The following is a 24,708-nucleotide window of genomic DNA, read 5'->3' on the forward strand; positions in this document are numbered from 1 at the left end:
TATAAAGCTGGGCATGGCCAAATGTATATTTAAGATCTGCAGGGAGTTCATTTAGAAGTTCCTGAAACAACAAGGCTGTTCTTTTGAAAACGTAAGAATCTTAACTTACAGCATTTGGAAGTATCAGATCACATTGTAGTAAGTGTGTTTGGACCAAGCATCACTGCAGTTGACATAGGAGATGAAGTTCAAATCAGGAATGCTGGTAACAGTCCAGGGTAAACACTAGCAATGCAACACAGTTTTTACAGTGATTATTGTATTATACAAAATAGCAACTCTCATGGGAAGGAATTTACAGGGCTCTAATCTAATAGAAGGGGTTCAGACTTCCTAAAACCGTGAAGGCAACTATTAAGTGGTTTATAACGTCATCTGAACCCTGAGATTCGATTACCACCTTGAACTTAGTCCTTAGTGTCTGATTGTGTAATATTCAAGGTATGCTTTTTTTAGTTAAAAATGCTAACTTCTGTTGGTGACTTTGTGCCATTTGAGGGGATTTCATCCATGTGACCTTGTGTGCAGTTTTTTTGTGAATAACTTGCAACAAGCTTCAGGGAGGGTCTATACATTGCATATGCATAGATTTGCTTTAGGCTGTTAACATTATGTCATCTAGTCATCACAGACCGCAGATTGTATTACAGCAAAATCCTGACTACTTATATAAATGTTTGCTCGCTTAAGTGATTGGTTCAACTGAAGTACCCCTGCAGGTTTCAGCAGTTGCTGTGCCAGTCGTCTGAAGGCTGTAAGTTCACTGAACTTTGTTATGAAGACTGTAGCTATTATGAAAGGTTCTCCATTACTGACTGCGAGAGATAAACAAAAGGATGTGTTTTCTTTGTATTTGAAATGTGCGGTATTACTAGTTATGTCCACACTGTAGTCTAAGAGCCTGATGACCTAGATCTTGGATCTGAGGCATGTCAGTTACTTTCACCATGCCTCTCAACCCCTGTTCACTGGGTTATTCGATTTCAATTTTGTGAATTTAAGAGATTTTGCAATTAGCTGTTGTTTCATTGACAGATAAATCAGGCATCAGAAAACTATGTCCATTTGTTATCAACAGTTTGGCACAAGGGTATATAATTATGTACATGGCTCTAAATGTAGCCAATCAGACTTTGTCTTCATTTGCCTCCTGGGTCTGAGTCACAAGTGGAACACCCCTATGAAATTAGGTTTGTAAAATGGGAGAGCAGTGTTAGTTCAAGAGCTGAGATAGACTGACTGTTGCTAGCAGCATACGACAAATTCATTAACTGCACAATACTGTAGTGAAAAATCCAAGGCTGGATTCTATCCTTTTCTTTATCCTGTAAATCTTTTGAGAATGAAGATCTTGGTATAACCTTGTAAAGCCATCTACATACTTTATTTTGATTAAATGAGTCCCCAAGGTGTAACTAGTGGAACACCACAGGGATCAGTGCTGGGACCGCACTGATTTTGCTGACAGAAGTGAATGTACTATTGCTAAGTTTGCAGATGACACAAAAATAGGTGAGAGGACAAATAATGAGAATAGCAGCGTCTGCAGAGGGGTAGAGACAGTTTATATGATTGGGCTAAAACTTGATGGATGGAATCTAATGTGGGAAAATGTAAAGTTGTGCACTTTGTCAGGAGGAATAACGGAGCTGAATTTCGGATTAGTGATTTTGGAATCGTAGAATCCCTACATTGTGGAAAGTGACCATTTTGGCCCATCAAGGCTGCACTGACCTACCAAAGAGCATTCCACTCAAACTCAACCCCTTACCCTTGCCCTGCATTTACCATGCCTACCCTACATATACTTAAACACCTGAGACAATTTAACATGACCAATCCACCTAACCTGCATATCTTTGGACTGAGACAGGAAACTGAATTACCCAGTGGGAAGCCATGTAGACACTGGGAGAATGTCACCCAAGGTTGGAATTGAACCCTGGCCGCCAGCGCTGTGAAGCAGCATTGCTAACTACTGAGCCTCCCTTGTTTATGAATGAAAAGAAATGCTGACATTGATGTTCAATGGGTAATAGGCATTTATTACAAAGGGAATGGAGTATAAAATGATGGAGGCTTTGCTAAATCTGTACGCGTTTACAAGATTATATCAAGATCCTCATTCCTGTGAACAGTTTTCCTCCCCTTTTATCTAAGGAAAGATAAACTGCTGAATGGTTCTGTGAAGGACATTTTTTTTCCTTTGAGGTGTGATATGGCCTAATTTACAGACTTGTCAAAACAGCAAGTGACAGCCATCTATTCTCAAGTTATGGAGTTGTTTACTGTAACCAGGAATCAAGTATTTTGATTTGTAGCTCCTTGCTAAGAAATCAGTCTGATCAGAGCATTTTTTCAGGACACCACCAACATTGAAAAACATAGAGCACAGGAAGCCATGGGTAAATGGCATCAAACTTCGGATTGTTGATTCTAGGGGAAGGGCCACAGTTTCTCCAACTGGTGTTCCTGTGTTAGAATGTGAAAGTGAAGTTAATGTGATAAGTTTTGCTTTCACTAGGGGAGTGGGAGGAAGTGGTATAGTAGTTATTGTAGACCCCAGCAACCCAGAAGTCATGAGTTAAAATTCAATTCAATAATGTAATTATTTAGAGTCAATAGGATTCCAGTTGGTTCACTAATGTCGTCCTCATAAAGGAACATACTGTCCCTATACTGTCTTGTCTACATGTGACCCAAAACCTCAAGTATTGTTGACTTTTAATGTTGTTTGAAGCCTCAATAATTTAATGATTTTGCTCCTAAATCCAGATAGGTTTCAGAATTTCCCTTTCGGGGGAGTTACATTTATTTCTATTGATCTATGCAGATGTTTTCTCCAAAATTTGCTTTTGTTTTGTAAACATGTGATCTCTGTTGTGTTAGGTATCCCAACCTAGATTTTGGGTGGAAAAAGTCTATAGACAGCAAAGCTTACATCTTGACAGCCAGCTCCTGTACAGACGAAAATGAGACTTACTGTATGCACCGCACAACTGTAGCCCCTGAAGATGCTGCACATCGAGGTGCTATCAACGAGACCCCCTTCATGGAGAACCTTCATCAGCCGTCTCTAAACAGCAAAACATCCACCAAGAGTCTGTCACCCAAAAAGCTCTTCAGTGCTGACAAAGTCACCAAGAGCACAATACCAGTAAATGGCATAGTTTGTACCGAAAACCTAACCAATGGAAATGCTGAACTGCTAAACAAGGGTTGCATTTGCCAGCAAAATCAACTTAACTCGTACAGGCATGACTTACTCGTACAACCAGCTACCTCAGTTCCCGTGCGTAATACACACCACAGAGAGAACCAGCCCAAGCCCCGAGTTGAATGTAATCTACAAAGTAATAACCTAGACGGAATTACTAACAAATCTACCTCAGATTGTTGCTCAAAAGAGGCAGTTTCCTGCAATTCCTCAGAGCCTCTAGCAATTCCGCCATGGATTTTGGATTCGGGCAATTGCCCCCCTGGCATATATACAACCGAAACCCTCGGCCCCAACCCCGGTCTGATTCTCCAGGCTTTGACGTTGTCAAATGCCAGCGATGGGTTCAATTTAGAGCGCCTGGAGATGCTTGGTGATTCATTCCTAAAACATGCTATCACAACGTATCTGTTTTGTACGTACCCAGATGCCCATGAAGGGCGGCTGTCTTACATGAGGAGTAAGAAGGTGAGTGTTAAATCTGTAACTCGTAAGTCAAGTGGGTTGAAATGCTGTGTTAAACTTTTAACTTTTTATCTTTTCAACATTTGTCTACTCCTTTGTTACCCTTTCCAATGCTAGCACATGAAAATTCATGATGATTTGAATGTGAAAGCAGTGTTATAAATATATACTTCACATCAATGACAATTAAAATCCAGCGTCAGTGCACTTCAGAGCACACCATTTTGCTTTAAACTTATTTCTTAATTCAGCATCGCTAGTGCCAAAAAGAATTAAATGACTGATTATATGTGGCCCACTATTAGCTGTTAGAAAATAGTAACACTTCAAGAGACTGACATTTTTAATAAATTACTTTACTCTTCTGGTGCAGCTTCAGACAGCCTTGCTCAAATTGTCGGTTTGCATTGCTTTGTAAAAGTATAAGCTTGAATTAAAGTCAGTGTATAGAATCTGGAAAGTAGAGATTTTGATTTTGGGTTGCTTTTTAATTGCCTTAAGTCCTCTCCATTGTCTATTTCTTGATCAGACTTAGTGCTGTGTACTTCCCTTGGATTGACCATCTTAGTGTATTTTCTTTGATTATGCTGACATGGTGAATTTTGACTATCCCTTAAAAAGCAAATTGTTATTACAAGCAAATTGTATCTTGTCTTTGTGAACATTTTAGGTTGGGATTCAGTGGCATTCAATCAAGCGTAGAAATCTTTTTTTCCTACTGGTACTAAAACAGTTCTTTGTTAACATTTTACTGTGTGGAAAGAGACTCTTCAGTCCACTGTGCCCATGTCAATTATCAAGCACCTAACTCTTTATCTTGTATCCTATGATGTTTCAAATGTTCTACCACCCTTTCTGGCAGAGAGTTCAGATAGTACACCGACTAGTTGAAAGTATTCTTCCTTAAATCCCCTTTTAAACCTCCTTAGCTGAAATTGACGTCCCCCGTTATTTTCTGTCCTACTAAGAAAAAATACTTATTATCTATACCTGTCACAATTTTGTACATCTCAATCAGGAGCCCCTTTAGCCTTCTATGCTTTATGAAGAACATGTAGAGGTACCTGTGTGCTTCCCTCCACTTCACCTGATGAAGTGTTTGTGTTTCAAATAAACCGGTTGAACTATAGTCTGTTGTTGTGTGCTTCTTCATAGATGAATTAGGCATTGTTGCCACCAATCGCTCACTAATGAGCATGATTGTCCACCTAGGAGTCCTTGTGTGGCTAATGAGCCAGATCCTAGGCCCACTTCTTAGACCACTCACTTAACAAGTATTTTCAAAGCTGGAGTTGGTCCTTGGCCTTGAGGTCATTGCATGCATTCCTTTCCTGGTTCCTTTCCCGTACGTTCCCTTGCTGTTGCGTGTTCTCAAAGAATTGTGTGCCTTCACAAGAAGTCATTTTCTTTTGAATGAAGATCTCTACGATGATATCTATGTTGTCTTTCCTCAGGAAGTCTTCAAAATGCTTCATTTGTCCTGCACTCATCCTCTGTCTCCTCTAATAAGATGTCAGCAACCGTCCTCACCAGTGGTAATATGACAGAATCCTTTGAGGTCAAGCATTGATTTGTCATCACCACCCTTTTCTCCATCTTCATTGTCACCATTCTTCATCTTGTCAAGAACAAGCTTTCCAGTGGTGTGGACGTTGCCTACACGATAGGTGGAAAACATTTCAAACTCAACCAGTTGAAATTCAGCCCAGGCAACATCCTGGTGGAAACCCCCACACCCCTGTTTAAAATCACATCCTTCCTGCAGTGTAGTAATCGGAACTACTCATAGTACCCACCTGTGGTCTAAGCAATGTTTTGTACAGCTCCATAATATCTACCTTTTTCTTGTACTTCATGGCTTGACTAACATAAGCAAGTATCCCAATGGATCCTTAAGTGCCTTAACTACTGGTGGTCCTGCCTGCAGAGTTTTGAGTATTAACTGCCATGTTCCTCAGTACAGGTTAAGGTCCTACCATTCATCATTTATTTCCTAGCCTTGTCAGTTCTCCCAAAATAATCACTTCTCACGTTTCAGGATTAAATTCCATTTACTACTATTCTGCGTATCTGACAGCCTGCCTTTTTCATCCAGTAGTCTAAAAATTTTATTCCTCACTATTTATCACACTAATTTTTGTCATCTGCGATCTTACTGATCATAGCTCCTAAGGCTTCCAATCACAAAAATGACCTCTGACCGTCCCCTGCCTTCTGCCACCAAGCCAGTTTTAGATCGAATTTGCCAAATTTTTATGTATCCTAGGAGTTCGTGCCTTCTTCACCACCCTCAAAAAAGTGTAAATCAGGCAAAGCTGTGCTGACTGTCCTTATTTAGTCCTTCCTGTGGTTTCCTGGCTTATCCTAACCATTCTTGTAAAAATCTGCTACTAAATTAGCTCCAGTCCTCCTGGCACCTCCTGTATCTAAAGAAGTTTGAAAATTAAAGTCAAGGGCCTCTGCACTCTCATTCCTTTCCTTCAACAACAGTCTGGGATGCAACTCATCAAGGCCTTAGGATTTGTCCACTTCTAATCCACTGATATTTCCTCCTTTTGATGCTACTTCGTACACCTTCCCAATTTCATCACCGACATTCACTTTCTCAATAATGAGTAGAGATGTAAAGTATATTTAAAACCTCACCTTTTGTCTTCTGGTTCCACACAAAGATTGCCCCTTTGGACCCTGTTTGCGCCCTACTCTTTTCTTGGTTATCCTTAACAGTGACAAAAGTTGGCAAATTCTTCCTACAATGTCACTTTGAAACATGAATCATTACAACATTTTTTGAGTTTTGCACACTTTCTTAATCTCGTAGGAGCACACAAAATCACCACGAAATGCAGGGATTGTACCGAGAGATGAAAAGATCAAAAAGACCCTGCTGTTGGTGGGCACAGACTCACTTCAGTTTGAGATGCATGAAAATATAACCAGCTGGCATAGTTAATGCTGACAGTTACCCATTCTTCCTTCGCTTCTTTGTTTTGTTCTGACATACACAAGGACTCGAAATGTAGTGGAAGATAGATATCCAGCTGAAATAATTCGCTTTTTAAATGATCCAACAGAGAATTTGTTTTGAACTTTCCTTCAACTTTTTCTTTTAATTTTCCTGAATTTGTACAATTTTACTCCCATTTTATTCAGTACTAACTGAGAATGCTGTTCTTCAAAGTACGCCATTCACTTCTCACTTAGTTTTATCATGTTTGAGATGTTGAGAGTGAAATAAGTATTTGTCCTGGCCATGGTGCTGTGTATTCCAGTAGGATGAGAAGATACTGCCTCTTTATTCAGTATTATTCCAGTAGATGGCCCTTCCTTATGAGATGAATCAGCTACGCCATTCTCAAAAGCTGGGATCCTTGAACAAATGTTGAAATATTGAATTCCAGCTAATGTGTCTAATTTTTAAAACTTATTTTAAATTAAAGCAGGTTATCGGCCTTTTAAGAAATAAATAGCCCTGTTGAACTGACAGGTACTGTTTAATTGTCACAAGCCAGAATCTGGGCGTGTGAAATTAGTTGTCAGGTTTCAACATTGCCTGTCATCGTCTTCCTGCAAAAGCCTTTTTGCACTCATACAAACATTGCTGGCGACAATTAACCCTGTCTGTCGTTTTAAATTGATAGACCCCAATAGAAAGGGAGATGGAGAGGATAAGAAAAAAGGCTTTTGATGCATATTCAGTCACTCGACAGGAAAATGTATGGAAATCAGATTTGGAGAATGCTGGAAAAATCCCATCTGTTCTAAACTGTCAAAAAAAAATCAAATGTCATAACAGTAATTATTATTTTATATGTGAAATGCAATATTTTTAAAAGTCTCAGCACTTGTATTTTTTGTTTGAGTTACTGGATGATTACAGAGTCTGCCCTCATCAATCTGTTGGAGTCTTCTAGGTGTCACCATAATGACAGATTGTTAGAAGCATATTTATACATTATACTGTAATACACTGGAATAATGTTACCAAGCCTATGTTCTGACAGAATAATTTCAGATTGGAGAGAATATTGCAGTGTTAATTATTTCAGAGTGTGGAACCGTAAAGAATAAAATGGATGATTTAGCAGGAAATGTGTTCTAAATTATATTGTTGTAATTACAGCTGTTTCCTTAATAAATCAATTTTAAAGAAAATAGAGAGGAGGGCACCTGGAAAACATTACTAGTTTCTGACTAAATAGCCACCTCTGGCTTTAAATGTGGCTAGTGCGTGCGGCTATTAATTGATGCACTGTACAGAATTGATACAGCCTCTCAGATACAAATTCGAATAAAAGGGTAAAAGGCTATATTCAAGGGCACTTCTGGTCCATTTAAGGCCTGAAAAGAAAGGAAAGGACAGGTCATTGGTCTGGGCAAACATTTTGTCTTTTAAATTTGATTTTCAAAATTTACTTTTTATTGTAGGATATTGTACAAGTTTTAATGTATCATTGTTCTTAAAGTGAGGAATCTGCGAGCATAATTGAAGTTGTCCATTGCATCGATTTAAAAATTCTATCTGAGCAAAAAACAGTGCTGTCGACCCTGGACCTTGGACTGAATGATTTACTTCATATCGTGTTTTTGTAGGTCTTTATTTTTAAAGCTGTAAAGGTTATTTCTATGTGCCATGTTCTAACTTGAGTATTTCAGTGCTGTTTCTGGTTACACATGAGATTAGGGCAACCATTTTTCTTTTGGAGCTTTGGACATCGGGTTACTGATGTTAACTACATTTCTCTCAGTCTCTATTTCTAACACTTTATATTCTTGTGTTTTTTGAGAGTTGATTGATAAGCAGGTTCGAATAATGGGAACGCTAATATTCTAGGTTTATGTGGCTGGCAAGGAGCTTCATTCAGGGGCTGTGCTCATTGGCTGCTCAAAACTTAAGGTCGAAGTTGTTCTCAACCCACGGAGTCAAACCTCAAACCTCACTCCCTACTGTGCTCTCTTTTACATAAAAACCCTTTAATAGTCCAAGAAGTGATTTTATCCCTCCTAATACTACTACATTTAGCTTGATGTTAAATCATTGTCAGAAGTCTTTGATTCTTTTTCTGTATTGCGTGTATTCTATAAATGCAAGCTATTACGTGACATCATAACTGACCACAAGCTTCCACAGTATACTGTTCCCTTGGAAACTTTTGTACCTTGTGAAAATGGTGTATGACTGTTTTACAATTCATGAGACAACTTACACGCTTTCAGATACAATCATCCTATTTTTTTATAAGCATTGTTTGGTTCTGTTTAATGTGACTTTGTGAAGTTTATATTCTAATATTTGACAAGCATATAAAAAATGGCTCAGCTTTAAAGGGTTTAAAATTAGTGGTTACTGGGTTTAATTCTGAATTAGGATCCCACTCCTCATTTAAACATATCGGAACTTGTAATACTTTATCTTTTTCCCATCTCCTGCCCATCATCTTCTGCTTGTTTATGATCCTATAAAGGATTGTTGACATCTAGAAAAATAAATCTCAATCCCCAGCAATGAACCAACAGAAAAACGCCAAAGATGTGGCAGCACCTGGGAAGAGAATAGTAAAATTAACACCAAGCCCAGTTTGTCTCTTGACTTGAAACATCAACTCTGTTCTTATCCCCAAGACCTTGCCTGTCGGCTCGCTGTCTCCAGCGCTGTGGTATTCCACTCGTATTCATGCCAAACATTTCATGGTTAACAATAAAAAAGTGAACTTTGTCTTTATATAAAGAGAAGCTAAACAAACCAAGAAGAGTAAAACTTATAAATACTTATGTTATAAACTCAGTTCTATTCACCCCAGTTACTATCATCTCAAAGTTTTTGGAGAGATAGTGTTAACATCACTATTTTCTCATATTTTCTCAGCATTTTTTCTCAACAAACATAGCAAGCCTTTCCATTTAAGGTCAATTGGTGATGGCTAGTAAATGCTGGCTTTACCAGTAATGCACACATCCCATGAAAGAATTTTTAAAAATAAAGCTTCCTTATCTTATGAAATCTTGAAGCTTCATTTGCATTACCTGGAATTAGCCCTAAAGTTATGCCATTGCCCACCAGTGTTTACTTTAATTCTCCTTAATGTTCCAGCAGTTCCTCTGAGGTAGATTCTAATGGCAAATCTGCCATGTTTGTGTTTTTCTGGCTGTGTGACCTGCAGTTTTTCTTTTACTGACCTCACAAGTGCAAATGCCTCAGCTCTGGTTCAGGTTACTGTCAGATGTCAACAGCATCCAAAGATAACTCTGCTGACTAATTTCTGCTGCAAGGCTCTGAGGGCCACTAAATTTCTTCCATTAGATCCAGCTAGTACAAATCTTCCAGTTGTTTTTCCATCACAAAGTCCAAACTGACAGCCCCTTGTGGATCCTAAATGGTGAATGACAGATTTGATCGTTTCACTGCTTGAAATGCAGATCTAAGTTAAAATAACCTTCTCTTGGCTCTCAATCCAATGATATCCATTTTCATCAAAGCAAGGTTGTAACTGTTTCTATCTGTTCCCAAGTCAAATTGCCATGTTGTCAGAGAGACCTAGGGATGCAGATATATAGTTCCTTGAAAGTGGCATTGCAGGTAGACAGGGTTTAGCATGTTGCCTTCATTGGGCAGAGCATTGAGTACTCAAGTTGGGACATCATGCTAAAACTGAACAAGACATTGGTAAGGCTACATTAGGAGTACTGTGTACAATTCTTGTCACCCTGCTATGGGAAGGATATTATTAAACTGGAAAGTGTGAAAAAAAGATTTACAACAATGTGTCTGAGACAGGAGGATTTTGAGTTATGAAGGGAGGCTGGATAGGCGGAGACTCTCTTCCCCTCGATGTTAGGAGGCTGAGGGGTGACTTTATAGAGATTGAAATATCATGAGAGACATAGATAAGGTAAGTAGCCCAGGTCTTTTCCCCAGGTGAGTGCAAAACTAGAGAACATAGTTTTAAGGCAAGAGGAGAAAGATTTAAAAGGGGAACTTTTTCACACAGGATAATGTGGAATGAGCTGCCAGAGAAAATGGTAGAAGCAGATACAATTGCAACATTTAAAATACATTTGGACAGGTATGTAGATAGGAAGGGTTTGAGGTATATGGGGTCAAATACAGGAAAATGGGATTAATTCAGTTTAGGAAACCTGGTTGACATGGATTAGTTGGGCCAAAGGGTCTGTTTCCATGTTGTATGACAATAAGTAAGACTTTTAACTGACTGAATCGCTATCTTGCACCCACACCCCTTTCTCAAGCAGAAATTGAGATGAAATACATTTCAAATCCAATTTTTCCTTGCTTCTGGGAAGTTAGTACATCTATTTCTAATGGAGTCTTATGACTTTCCAATGTTTTTCCCAGAATTACTACCTTTTTAATCGAAGTAACAATAGACGCACTGACTTTAAAAAGTCCAAAAATCCATGTTTGTTACACTATTCAACTGTCTTTGTAAGATAAATAAGCTTGAGTTTGTTTGAATTGCATTTAATATCAGGGTTGCTTGTCAGTTTCTTGGTCTCTTACTACAAGTAAAATTTTAATTGCTTAGGTTAACACAACAATAAAGCATTTTCACAAAAATCAGTATGATAAATCAAGCACAACACCAACCTCTGGTGTCCCTTACAGAATTGCAGTGGCTTGATGCAAGGATGTATGCTGGCCCCAGCCTTGTTCATCACCATCTTTGTCTACTGCAGCGCCATACTAATGGAAGATCTTCAGAAGGGAGGTTACATTTGCTTCTGAACTGTTGGCGATTTTGTTTTTAAGGTTTTGGAGTAGATCTGTAGCTCAGGTTGTGAGTATTGAGGTTCATTGGCTCGCCGAACTGGTTTGTTGTTCTGCAGACGTTTTGTTACTGTGCTGGGTAACATCCTCAGTGCAGCCTCCGATGAAGCGCGGTGTGTTTTCCCACCTGGTTTTTAAACTCTGGGGCCTGTTGCGATGGATTGCCCCACTTCCGATTTTCCTCTGTAGTAGAATGTATATGGGGTCGAGTTCAATGTGTTTATTGATAGCCTGCTTTGTGGAGTGCCATCCTTCCAGAAATTCTCGTGTTTGTCTCTGCCTGGCCTGTCCAAGGATCTTGGTGTTGCCCCACTCGAAGTTGTGGTTCTCCTTGTCCATGTGGATTGGGATGAGTGAGTATTGATCGTGTCTTTTTGTAACCAGTGGGTGCTCATGTACTCTTGTTGTTAGTTCCCTTCCTGTTGGTACGATGTAGTGTGTCCCGCAGTCTCTGCAGGGGATCTTGTGGATGACATTGGCCCTGTCCAAGGCAGGGAATGGGTCTTGCGTTCGTGTGACCACTTGCCATAGGGTTGATGTGAGTTTGTGTGTCACTTTGATGCCCAGTGGTCGTAAAAACCTTGTGGTGAGTTCTGACGTGTTCCTGATGTAGGGTAGTGTGATGAGTGTGTCGGGGCCTGTAGAATCTTTCTGATGCTCTGCCTGTAGGCATCTCCTGACCCAGTTCTGTGGATATCCATTATCCTTGAACACTTGGAAGAGGTTTCCCTCCTCCTCTTTGCATAGTTCCATGTTGCTGCAGTGTGTTGTTGCCCTTTTAAATATGTTTGCACACAGCTTAGTTTATGTGTGCTGGGATGGTTACTATTGAAGTTCAATACCTGGTCTGTGTGTGTGGCTTTTCGGTATAGTTTTGTTTGCAGATCCACATTGCCTTACATTCTACCATGACATCCAGGAATGGGAGTTGTTTGTCCTTCTCCTCCTCTCTGGTGAATTTTTATTCCAGTGAGGGTGTTGTTTGAATTTGTGTGTCTCTCTTCCAATTTGGTCCGTTTAATAATGGCAAAGGTGTCGTCTACATAGTGTATCCATCGTTTAGTTTAGACTAGAAGAGTGATCCTTTCCGGTCTTTGCATCACTGTTTCTGCTATGAGTCTGGAGATAGGCGATCCCTGGGTGTCCCATTGATTTGCTCGTATGTTTGGCGTTGAAGGTGAAGCGGGTGGTCAGGCAAGGGCCCAGTAGTTTAAGCATGTTGTCCTTGGAGATGGTTTCCCTGGGGTCGTGTTCTCGTTCAAGTAGTGTTGTCATTGTTTCCCTTGCTAGTCGTATGACTATTGACGTGAATAGGGCGGTGACAGCAAACGATATAATGGCCTCTTCGTCCTCTGTCTTTGTCTTTGATGGATTTGAGGAATTCTTAGGCTGAATGGATGGAGTGGGGTGATTTGTTGACTAGGTACTTGAGTCTTCTTTGTGGTTCTCTGGCTAATCTGTGCAATGGAGTCCCAGGTAGGGAGACTATGGGTCTGAGAGGGACTTTGGCTTGTGCACTTTAGGGAGCCTGTAGAATCAGGGTGTGTTGTTTCCTTCAGGTTTCATTCTTAAGTCTGCTTCGTTGATCTGTCTTGTTTAAGTCTTTGTAGCGTGTATAGGATTTTGTTGCCAAGTTGTGGTGCCGGGTTAGTTTGTACTGGCCGGTATATGTTCACGTCGGCGAGCAGTTCTTGTGCTTTGGAGATGTAGTCCTTTTTATTCATTATCGCTGTCATGCGCCCTTTGTCTGCAGGTAGTATAGTGATGTTCTTGTCCTTCTTTAATCCATCCAGGGCTTGTCTTTCCTGTGTGTTGAGGGTGTTGAGTTCCCTCTTCCTGGTTAGTGTCGGGACTGATGTCTGTCTTATAGTTTGTGTTTCTTCATTGATATTGTTGGTCTTGAATGTGGCTTCCAATGTAGCTAGCCATTCCATTTTGTTGGCGTCCCACTAGTTGTCGTTCAGTCCTTGGGCCAGAATGACTTTCTCCGCGTCAGTCAGTTTCCTGTCGGAGAGATTCTTTATCCATGCGTCAGTTCTGTTGTCATTTTTTTGTGGATAAATGTGGTTAGCTTATCTTGCAGGGTCGGTCTTGGCTCTTGTGATCTGTCGGCTGATGTTAATGGCTCGTTCCATGTCGTTTGCCCAGTTTTGATTGGTAGCTTCCTGGAATAATGTGTTTTGGCATGTAATTTCTCTGTATTTGTGGAAGTAGAGTTGATCGCGGGTTGCGCAGTCCTGTTTGGCGTAGTTTTCCCATTTCCTTGCCAGTATGAACATGTTGCGCCCGTAGGTCTCTAAGGTTTTGGAGTAAATCTGTAGCTCGGGTTTTTTTATTTTTTGGACCTTATCTTCAGGTTTCACAAAGACACAAGAAATTCATGAACTAGTTTTCATTGACTGCGCTGTTCTGGCTCTCAGTTGATCCGACTTGCCGGATTAATGCATTTTTCTGAAGTGGCCCAACTCTGAGTTAAAAATCAGTTTAAAGAAAACTGAGCTCCTTCATCAGCTTGCATCTGCACAATATATATTACCAAGCACTATCATCAAGGGAGTCAAGCTGGAATTTGTCGGGGTGTGTCATCATGTTTGATACCATCATAGACAAGAAATTTGACTTTCAAAAGCAAACAGCACAGTTTGCAAATTCTATAAACAAGTGTGGAGTAACCATGGCTTCAGAGCTGAAGATGTACAAAGCATTAGAGCATTATCTTTTTGTATAGCACCAAATCATAGGTTCTGCACTATTGTCATGTACGTTTTCTAGACCACTTCTATCAGTATCATCTCAGAGATAGCCGAGACTTTTTATTTAAAGGCAAGTGTTAAAGCACTGTGTTCCAGATGTGATTTAATAGGTCCACCACAAGGCTTTAAACAAAACACATTCAATTATAACAATACTGTTAAAATGCAAACAACAAAAAATCGGTGCAACTTTATTGAAATACTTTAGTAGTTAAAATAATACATTACTTATCAATAACTGTTCCAATATAGCTGCAACCCATAAACACCCTTGGCAGAGGTAAATTTGAGAAAACTGATTTTCCTCCTGTTCTGTCTCCCTTCCAGTCCAGGAGAAATAAACACCAAAACAAACAATCTAGCAGCAGAGAGATTTGTATCTATTGGCATCAGAGGGAGTTTCTTCACCCAGAGAGTTGTGAGCGCATGGAATAGTTTACCAGTGGTCGTCGTGGAAGAGGAGTCATTAGTGACATTTAAGCGACTGCTGGACATGCACATGGGCAGCAGTGAATTGAGGGAAACGTAGGTTAGGTTATTTTATTTTGGGATTAGGATTATTCCACAGCACAACATCGTGGGCCGAAGGGCCTGTACTGTGCTGTACTTTTCGATGTTTTTTCAGCTAACTGCAAACCCCAACTAAAAGCAAAGCTAAAACCCTGGGTCTGTGTGAGCATGACTCCACCTACTTGTGCTTTTTTTAAAAACTTAAAAAAAAACACACTATGAGCTCAAAGCTATTTACCAACTGCTTCTGAAGCAGACATTCCAGTATCACTGTGGCAACACTCTAAAGAAAAACAGTGCAGGAAAAAATCTCACTTAAAGGCACAGTGCAGTCACATTGCCAGCAGAAAGCTGAGACAGTAAAGCAGATACCTAGGGATTCTGTATAGGGAAACAAAACAGAGCCACCATGAAAGAGGAAAAGAGTAGACTCAATTACTCTCAGCAGCACCTACAGCTTCGTGTGCACCCACTGAGGAAAATTTGCTGGTCATGGGCCTGACTAGCCTACAGCGAAGCTTCATCTGATGAGTACAACCCTCCTAAGATTATCATGTGTGTGAAGAAACACTGAGGAGAAAATGTACTCTTGCTGAAACCTACACATTTTAAAAACTTATCTTCCACTCTCTTAAGTTAAAGTTTATTATTATTTTTTCAGCGCTGATTACAAATTTCTAGCTTGTCTAAAGAAGAGAGAAGTGCTAGCCTAATAATCGAGACCCAGACACTTTACGGACCCCTGCATTTGAATCCCACTGCAGATTGTGGAATATGAATTCAATAAAAACCTGGAGTTAAAAGTCTACTGATGATTATGAAAACTGACTTATGAAGACATGCAGCAATGTGGTTGACTCTTAACTGCTCCAGCAGTCATTAGAAAGGAACAAAAATGAATGAACATAGGTGACCAGCTGGCATGCAAACAAGAAATAGGAAGCCATTCGGTCTGAAGAGTCTGCTCCATTGTTCAATAAGATAATGGCAGATCTGATTTTAACCTCATCCATACATTCCTGCATATCCCCAATAATTTTTCATGCTTTTGGTAATCAAGTATTTACTAAAGCATCAGAGCCAATAGCCCACTGAACCCTATGTACTAACCCAATTGACCCTGTTTACTAACCACTGTGATCTAGTGCCAGTTTAGGAGAGCTGCCCCACAGACTAGTTAAGCAGTGGTCTAACATAGTTGTCATACATTACACAGTTTCAGACAGCACCATTTATCATCCCAGCAGAGGTGCCACTCAGTTGGGACTGAGCTACTCTAGCAGTCCTCAACTTTGGTTTTGAACCCTGTGGAGTCTTATAGCAAGGACGGTATTCTGGCAATTGTACTGAATATTTGTGCTCTAGAACTTGCTGTGCCCCTTGCCAATCTGTTTCAGCACAGCTACTGTACTGACATCTAACTACAATATGGAAAATTGCCCAAGTATGTCTTGCACAAAAATCAGGTCAAATCTAACCAAGCCATTTAGCACCCTGTCAGTCTACTCTTGATCGTCAGCAGAATGATAGAAGGTGCCATCAGTATCAAGCAGCACTTGTTTAGCATTAACCTGCTCATTGACACACAATTTTGAGCTTGTTGCAGTTCTTGATCCAAACCTGGACAAAGGAACTGAGTTCCAGAGATTGTGAAACTGATTGTCCTTGACATCAAGGCAGTATTTGACTGAGAGTGGTATCAAAGACCCCTAGTAAAACTGAGAATAAGAGGCATACTGTCCAGTGCTGAAGTCATGCCTAGCAGGACTTTGACAGTGTAGTGTCCTACGCCCAGCCGTCTTCAACTGCTTCATCATGAGGTCAAAATTCGTGGTTTGGCAGTACAATTTTTAGCACCATACTAGATATTGAAACAGTCCCATGTCCAAATGCATCAAGACCTGGACAAGATCCAAGTTTGGGCTGACAAGTGCAGCCCCTTTGTGCCACAGAGGTACTAGGCAATGACCACCTCCAACAAGAGAGAACATGTCGTAGCTCCTTGACATTCAATGGAATAAACATAACTGAATCTCCTACTATTCCTAGGGATTGTCATTGACTAACTAGAAACTGAATTGAACTAGCCATACGAGTTTAGAGACTACAATAACAGCAGTTAGGAAGCTTACAGAAAATAACTACTCTCCTGACTCCCCAAAACCTGTCCTCCATTGACAAAGCACAAGCCAGGAGTGTGATGGAATACTCTCCACTTACCTGGGTGAATGCCGCTTTAGCAACACCCAAGAAACTTGACACCATCCAGGACAAAGCAGCCACATTGACAAACATTCACTCCTTCACCCATCAGCTCTCAGCTGCAGTGTGTATTATCTGCACTGCAGAAATTCCCCAAGACTCCTTTGCACCTGTCAAACCTATAACCACTTCCATCTAGAAAGTCAAAGGCAGATAAATAGATGGGTGCGGCTCAAACAACACACAAAGCCCAACACCATTCAGGACAAAGTAGCCCATTTGATTGGCATCACATCCACAAGCATCCACTCCCTCCACCTACAGGACATAATACCCCAGTGTGTACTGTCTACAAGATGCACTGCAGAAATTCACCAAGGCTCCTTAGTACCTTCCAAACATGCGATCACTTCTACCTAAAAGGACAGGACAGCAGATACATGGGAGAACCACCACCTGCAAGTTCCTCTCCAAGCCATTCACCATCATCCTGACTTGGAAATATATTGCCTTTCCTTAAGTGATGCTGGGTTAAAATCCTATAAAATTGCACCTCTCCCTACCGCCAATCTTCAAAAAGGACATTGTGGGTCAAGCTACAGCACATGGACTGCAACAGGTCAAGAAGGCACTTCTCAATGGCAACTAGGGACGGACAATAAATGCTGGCTAGTCAGCCATGCCCACGTTCCAAGGATGAATTTTTTTAAAAGTTGGCAGTTAGAAAGGCAGATGTAATGTTCACATTCATGTTGAGAGGGCTAGAATGCAACTGCAGGGATGTACTGCTGAGATTGTATAACGCTGTGGAATTTGGAATATTATGAGCAACTTTGGGCCACATACCTAAGGAAGAATGTGCTGGTGCCAAATGGGGTTCAGAGGAGGTTTACAAGAATGATGCCCAGAATGAAGTACTTGTAATATGAGGAGCAGTTGAGGGCTTTGTGTCTATTCAGTGGAACATTGGAGGGCGAGTTGTTGGGGGGCTGGTGGGTTCTGATTGAAACTTTTTGAATACAGAGAAACCTGGATATAGAGGAGGTGGAGATGATGTTTCCACTAGGACAAGTGACTTAAGACCCAAGGCCACAGCCTCAATGAAGGGATGACCCTTTTGAACCAAGATGAGTTTCTTCAGTTAGAGGGTGGTGAATGTGTGGAATTCACTGCTACAGTGGGCTGTCGGCTGATTATTTGAATGTCTTCAAGACAGAGGTAGGTTCTTGAATAGTACGGAGGTCAAGAGTTACGTGGAGAAGGCAGGGGAGTAAGGTTGAGAAACGTGTCGGCCGTGATCAAATAGTGGAGCAGATTCGATGTACAAATGGCCTAATTCTGATCCTAATATTTTTATAGTCTCATTCAGGAGTCTTTACCCTCCATACTTGATCAAAACTTTACCTCTCCCAATTTACAGTTGATCCAAACTTCTTTTATTGAACCCAATTCATAGATGCATTTATAGATTAGCCCAACAATGTTGTTGAAGGAAGTCTTCCTGTGACCTTTTCCTTCTGTGCCCTTTTCCCTGTGTGCCCTCAAATCTCTAACTTAGAACATTACCGCTCTTTCACATCCTTTCTATTTGTCTCTACTCCCCCTTCTGAACTTTGCATGTTCATTTAGATTGCCAATTGGTGAATAATGGTTTTGAAACATCAAGGAGCTCTAATTCACCTATAGGGTACATAATTTGGGAGCAAATTAAGCTGATGTATCTGTAAGTCACCTGACATCAGAATTTTGGCAATTGCTCCAGAATGCCTTGATTTGCTGTTATAAGTTATAAATAACAGGATAACTACTCAACAATTATACATCTGATGACAATATCATAACACCGTTCACCACCTGATCAGTGCTGGTAAGCATGACCAAAAACAACCTGAAACGCAAGAAAAAGCTTAATCCTTCTCTCTCCACAGCAGTGCGTAGTTATTTAAAAATATCTGTGGCTCTTTGAAATTAATTTTTTGTGGTGACCGTCAGCTTTTCTTTTGGTAGAGTTGCCTAAAGTTGACACATAGAAACAACTTTAAGCAGTGAAACAGTAGTCAAATCCTACTGAAATGATTTAGAACATAGAAAAGTACAGCACAGTACAGGCCCTTCGGCCCACGGTGTTGTGTCGTGGAATAATCTTAATCCAAGAACAAAATAACCTAAACTACATTCCCCTCAATTCACTGCTGTCCATGTGCATGTCAAGCAGTCGCTTAAATGTCACTAATGACTCTGCTTCCACGACTACCACTGGTAAACTATTCCATGCGCTCTCAACTCTCTGGGTGAAGAACCTCCCTCTGACGTCTCCTCTATACCTTCCTCCTAACACCTTAAAACTATGACCCCTCGTGGCAGTCAATCCTGCCCTGGGGAAAAGTCTTTGGCTGTCAACTCTATCCATGCCTCTCATTACCTTGTACACCTCGATCAGGTCACCTCTCTTCCTCCTTCTCACCAGAGAGAAAAGTCCGAGCGCAGTCAACCTCTCCTCGTAAGACAAGCCCTCCAGTCCAGGCAGCATCCTGGTAAACCTCCTTTGCACCCTCTCCAAAGCCTCCACATCTTTCCTATAATAGGGCAACCAGAACTGGACACACTATTCCAAGTGTGGTCTCACCAGGATTTTGTAGAGCTGCAACATAACCTCGCAGCTCTTAAACTCGATCCCCTTGTCAATGAAAGCCAAAACACCATATGCTTTCTTAACAACCTTATCCACCTGGGTGGCAACTTTGAGGGAGCTATGCACTTGAACACCAAGATCCTGCTGTTCCTCCACACTGCCGAGAATCCTGCCTTTAATCCTATATTCAGCATTTAAGTTTGACCTTCCAAAATGCATCACTTCGCATTTATCCAGGTTGAACTCCATCTGCCATTTCTCAGCCCAGCTCTGCATTCTGTCAATGTCTTGCTGAAGCCTGCAATAGCCCTCGATACTATCAACGGCACCTCCAACCTTTGTGTCATCAGCAAACATACTAACCCACCCTCAACCTCCTCATCCAAGTCATTTATAAAAACTACAAAGAGCAGAGGCCCAAGAATAGAGCCCTGCGGGACACCACTCAGCACTGACCCCCAGGCAGAATACTTACCATCTACAACCACTCTCTGCCTCCTGTCAGCCAACCAATTCTGAATCCAGACAGACAAATCACCCTGTATCCCATACCTCCTGACTTTATGAATGAGCCTGCCGTGGGGAACCTTATCAAATGCCTTGCTAAAGTCCATGTACACCACATCCACTGCTTGACTCTCGTCAACCTGTCTCATGACTTCCTCAAAGAACTCAATAAGATTTGTAAGGCATGACCTGCCCCTCGCAAAGCCATGCTGACTCCCTTTAATCACGCTATGCTTTTCCAAATAGTCATAAGTCCTATCCCTCAGAATTCTTTCCAAAACCTTTCTGACCACAGACGTAAGACTGACTGGTCTGTAATTTCCAGGGACTTCCCTATTCCCTTTCTTGAAAAGAGGAACAACATTTACCTCCCTCCAGTCTTCCAGTGCGACTCCCGTGGAGAGTGAGGAAGCAAAGATCTTCGCCAGTGGCTTAGCAACCTCCTTTCTCGCTTCCCGGAGCAACCTAGAATAAATCTGGTCTGGCCGTGGGGACTTATCAATCTTAATGTTTGTCAAAATTTCCAGCGCATCAACTTCCTCAATCTCGATCTGTTCAAGCCTGTTTTCCTGCTCCTTAAAGTTCTCATTCACAACAAGGTCCCTTTCCCCAGTGAAAACCGAAGCAAAAAACTCATTTAGGGCTTCCCCTATCTGCTCAGACTCCATGCACAAGTTCCCTATGCTATCCCTGATCGGCCCTACCTACTCCCTGATCATTTTTCTTATTCCTCACGTATGAGTAAAATGCCTTCGGGTTCTCCCTAACCCTTCCTGCCAAGCCTTTTTCGTGCCCACTCCTGGCCCTCCTCAGTCCACTTTTGAGCAGCAGATTGTTGGAAAATTATCATGGAGTTGACTTTTGAGTCTTGGATACAATGTAACTGTCTTAGTTGTAGTTGTACAATGAACAGTGTTCCTGTGTCTTCAAGATAACAGATGAAAGAAATCAGTTCCCCTTGTTTTGGAAAGTGTCATATTTCTGTTTTTAGCGGAAATGGTCTCTTGTTGGGTGTTTTTTTGCTCTGAACAAGATCTATCAAGATTCATCAATTTGTTTCAATTATTCAGGTCAGCAACTGTAATCTCTACCGCCTTGGAAAGAAGAAGGGACTGCCCAGTCGAATGGTTGTCTCAATATTTGATCCACCAGTGAATTGGCTCCCTCCTGGTTACGTGGTAAATCAAGACAGATGCATTATGGACAAGAGTGAGGTGAAGGACATGGTATGTGTAAATTAGTTGAGGTAGGGAGAGATGGGTAAGGTTCCTTTATAAATTGAAGGGCGAATGCTGGAATGGGGTTTGGGGGGGCCTCCCAGTTTCCCTCCTTGAATATGAAATAACATTTTCCATACCAACTTTGTAAAACCTGGCTGAAATTGCTGCACCAGTGCCTGAATTCACAATGGACAATAAATATTCTGTTGCTAAGCAACATCTTGGCAGTGTCTGCAGCTGCAAGTTCCAGAGCTTGCTTTTGATGATTGCTGGTAGCTTTTGAGATGTTTTGTCTTCAATCTTTATAATTGTGGAAGGTATAGGTGTTAAGCATTTGATCGTGCATGCAATTTGTTTCCACTGCAGGTTTCTGTGCTGCACAAATGTGGCATCAAGTAACTTTGTTTCTCTTTAACTTTTCCTACACTGTGTGAACTACAGTCTGGGTGATTTCCTAAACTTATTGATTTCACCTGGGTTAGGATTGGAGGGTAAGGTCAAAAGACAAGTCCATTGAATAGATAGCCTAGCCACCATGTAATCACTCATAAGCAAAGAAAATTGTTAAGGCCTTCAGAACCAGTGGAAGTATTAGTAAATGGAAGGAATAAATAATTTTGAAATTTTTTTGCAAATGCTTATAGCCATGTAGGTTAAAGGAAAGGTAGTGATGAGCAGTTTCAGACATTTGAGATTTTCTAACTGCCAAATATATGATTCATTAAGGAAGTCAGTCAACAAGGAAGACAAACCATTCACAGATAACTAACTTATGGATTATGTCAAATTGAAAGAAAAGATACATGGTGCTGCAAAGATTGGAGGTAGGTCAGATTGAGAAACCAGCAAAGGATAAAATTTAAAGTAAAATATAATAGGGAGAAATTAGAATATGACTTGGATCAGAAATTGGCTTGCTGAAAGAAGACAGAGGGTGGCAGTTGATGGGAAATGTTCATCCTGGAGACCAGTTACTAGTGGTGTACCGCAAGGGTCGGTGTTGGGTCCACTGCTGTTTGTCATTGTTATAAATGACCTGGATGAGGGCATAGACGGATGGGTTAGTAAATTTGCAGACAACAGTAAGGTCGGTGGAGTTGTAGATAGTGACGAAGGATGCTGTAGGTTGCAGGGAGACATAGATAAGCTGCAGAGCTGGGCTGAGAGGTGGCAAATGGAGTTTAATGCAGACAAGTGTGAGGTGATGCACTTTGGTAGGAGTAACCAGAAGGCAAATTACAGGGCTAATGGTAAGATTCTTAGTAGTGTAGATGAGCAGAGAGATCTAGGTGTCGATGTACACAGATCCTTGAAAGTTGCCACCGAGGTTGACGGGGCTGTTAAGAAGGCATACAGTGTTTTAGCTTTTATTAATAAAGGGATCGAGTTCCGGAACCAAGAGGTTATGGTGAAGCTGTACAAAACTCTGGTGCGGCCGCATTTGGAGTATTGTGTATAGTTCTGGTCACCGCATTATAAGAAAGATGTGGAAGCTTTGGAAAGGGTGCAGAGGAGATTTACTAGGATGTTGCCTGGTATGGAGGGAAGGTCTTACAAGGAAAGGCTGAGGGACTTGAGGCTGTTTTCATTAGAGAGAAGAAGGTTGAGAGGTGACTTAATTGAAACATATAAAATAATCAGAGGGTTAGATAGGGTGGATAGGGAGAGCCTTTTTCCCAGGATGGTGACGGCGAGCACAAGGGGGCATAGCTTTAAATTGAGGGGTGATAAATTTAGGACAGATGTCCAGAGGTGGTTTCTTTACTCCAGAGAGTAGTAAGGGAATGGAACGCTTTGCCTGCAACGGTAGTAGATTCGCCAGCTTTAAGTACATTTAAGTCGTCATTAGACAAGCATATGAATGTACATGGAATAGTGTAGGTTAGATGGGCTTCAGATTGGTGTGACAGGTCGGCACAACATTGAGGGCTGAAGGGCCTGCACTGTGCTGTAATGTTCTATGTTCTAAATAGGTAGAGATATAAAAAGAGTAAGAACTTCAGCTACTTCCTTTTGATGTACTTGTAAAAGTGAATGTTGGCCTGTTAGAAAATGTGAATGGAGAATTAATATTAGAAAACAAGGAAATAGAGACTTCAAGCAGGTATTCTTGATCAGACTTCAGGATAATAAGCACTAAAAGCATCACAATGATAGGAGGAAATCATGGGGCAAAAACGTGGAATGAATTTATTACAATCACCATTACATAGCTCTTATGATGAGCAAAGCATTGGCTAAGTAACAGGAAACAATGTGAGAAATAAGTTACTTTTAGGTTGACAAACTGTAATTAATGGAGCACCACAGAGATTAGTGCTGGTGCCTAAACAGTTTCTGACCTATGCTAATGATTTGGATGAGGGGACTAACTATTGAAGTCATCGTACGAAGATAGGAAGGAAGGCAAGTTATGAGGATGACAAAAATGTATGTTAAATGACTGGGCTGTCATTTGGCAAATGGAGTATAATGTGGGAAGTGAGATGGTCCACTTTGGAGGAGTAGAAAACCAGAATCATATTTCAATTGACATGAGAATCACAAAGTGCTGCAGTGCAGAAGGTTTTGGCTTCATCGTGTCTGAATTCCAAGACATTAGCATGCAAGTACAGTAAATAATTTGTGAGGCAAATGAAATTTAGAGCTTTTTGCAAAATGGATGAAATTTAAAAATAGGGAAATCTTGTTACAGAAATACAGAAAAATGGTGAGACTGTGACAGGATACAGTTTTGGACTGTTTACTTAAGGATCTGGTATACTTGTATTGGAAGCAGACCACAGAAAATTCACTGGGTCGATTTCTGGAATGTTTGGATTGCCTTTTGAGGAAAGGTTGAGCATTTGGTTTAAGTGAATACTTATTGCAGTTTAGAAGAATAACATGATTTTCTTGAAATATATTCTGAATGGATTTAACGAGGTAGGTGCTGAGAGATTGCTTCCTTTTATTGGGGGAATCTAGAGCTGGAGTGCAGTTTGAGAATGAGGGCTTTCCCATTTTAAGACACTGAGGAGGAATTTCTTCTTCCAGACAAGTTGTTAACCTTTGGAATTCTCTTCCCCAGTGAGCAGTGGACACTGGGCCATTATTGGGTTGGGAATGCAAGTAGGTTGGAAAGTGGAGTCTTGAGGCTGCAATTCGATTTGCTGTAATCTTGTTGCATTCAGTTCATGGAGACTCCTTCCTATTTCTTATGTTTCTGAAGAATGATAATGTCAAACTGTGAATATCTATTTTGAACTAGTAATGGATGGCTTCTCAGATATTATACTAATTGTGTGCCCTCCCACTCAAAGCTAAACTGCTAATCTTGTACTCCGCCCTCCATCATCTTAATTTACGTAATCTCTTTAATGTAGCAAAATATCCCAAAGCACTGGATATCTTTTGGTATTCTCTAATCCCTACGG

The 24,708-nt window shown here is 40.8% G+C and overlaps 1 protein-coding gene across 7 annotated transcripts in view; it reads left to right on the plus strand.

Annotated features, from left to right (window-relative positions):
* The window catches only part of dicer1 (dicer 1, ribonuclease type III), a 173,696-nt gene that overhangs the window by 127,116 nt on the left and 21,872 nt on the right, over nt 1-24,708 (plus strand). For all 7 annotated transcript variants that reach the window (XM_059648939.1, XM_059648934.1, XM_059648933.1 and 4 more), the window contains 2 exons: nt 2,890-3,685; nt 21,143-21,298. In XM_059648939.1, coding sequence (XP_059504922.1) covers nt 2,890-3,685; nt 21,143-21,298 — 952 coding nt within the window. The remainder of the gene's footprint in view (nt 1-2,889; nt 3,686-21,142; nt 21,299-24,708) is intronic.

Source organism: Stegostoma tigrinum, chromosome 10, assembly GCF_030684315.1.
Source record: "Stegostoma tigrinum isolate sSteTig4 chromosome 10, sSteTig4.hap1, whole genome shotgun sequence".
Classification (NCBI taxonomy): Eukaryota; Metazoa; Chordata; class Chondrichthyes; order Orectolobiformes; family Stegostomatidae; genus Stegostoma; species Stegostoma tigrinum.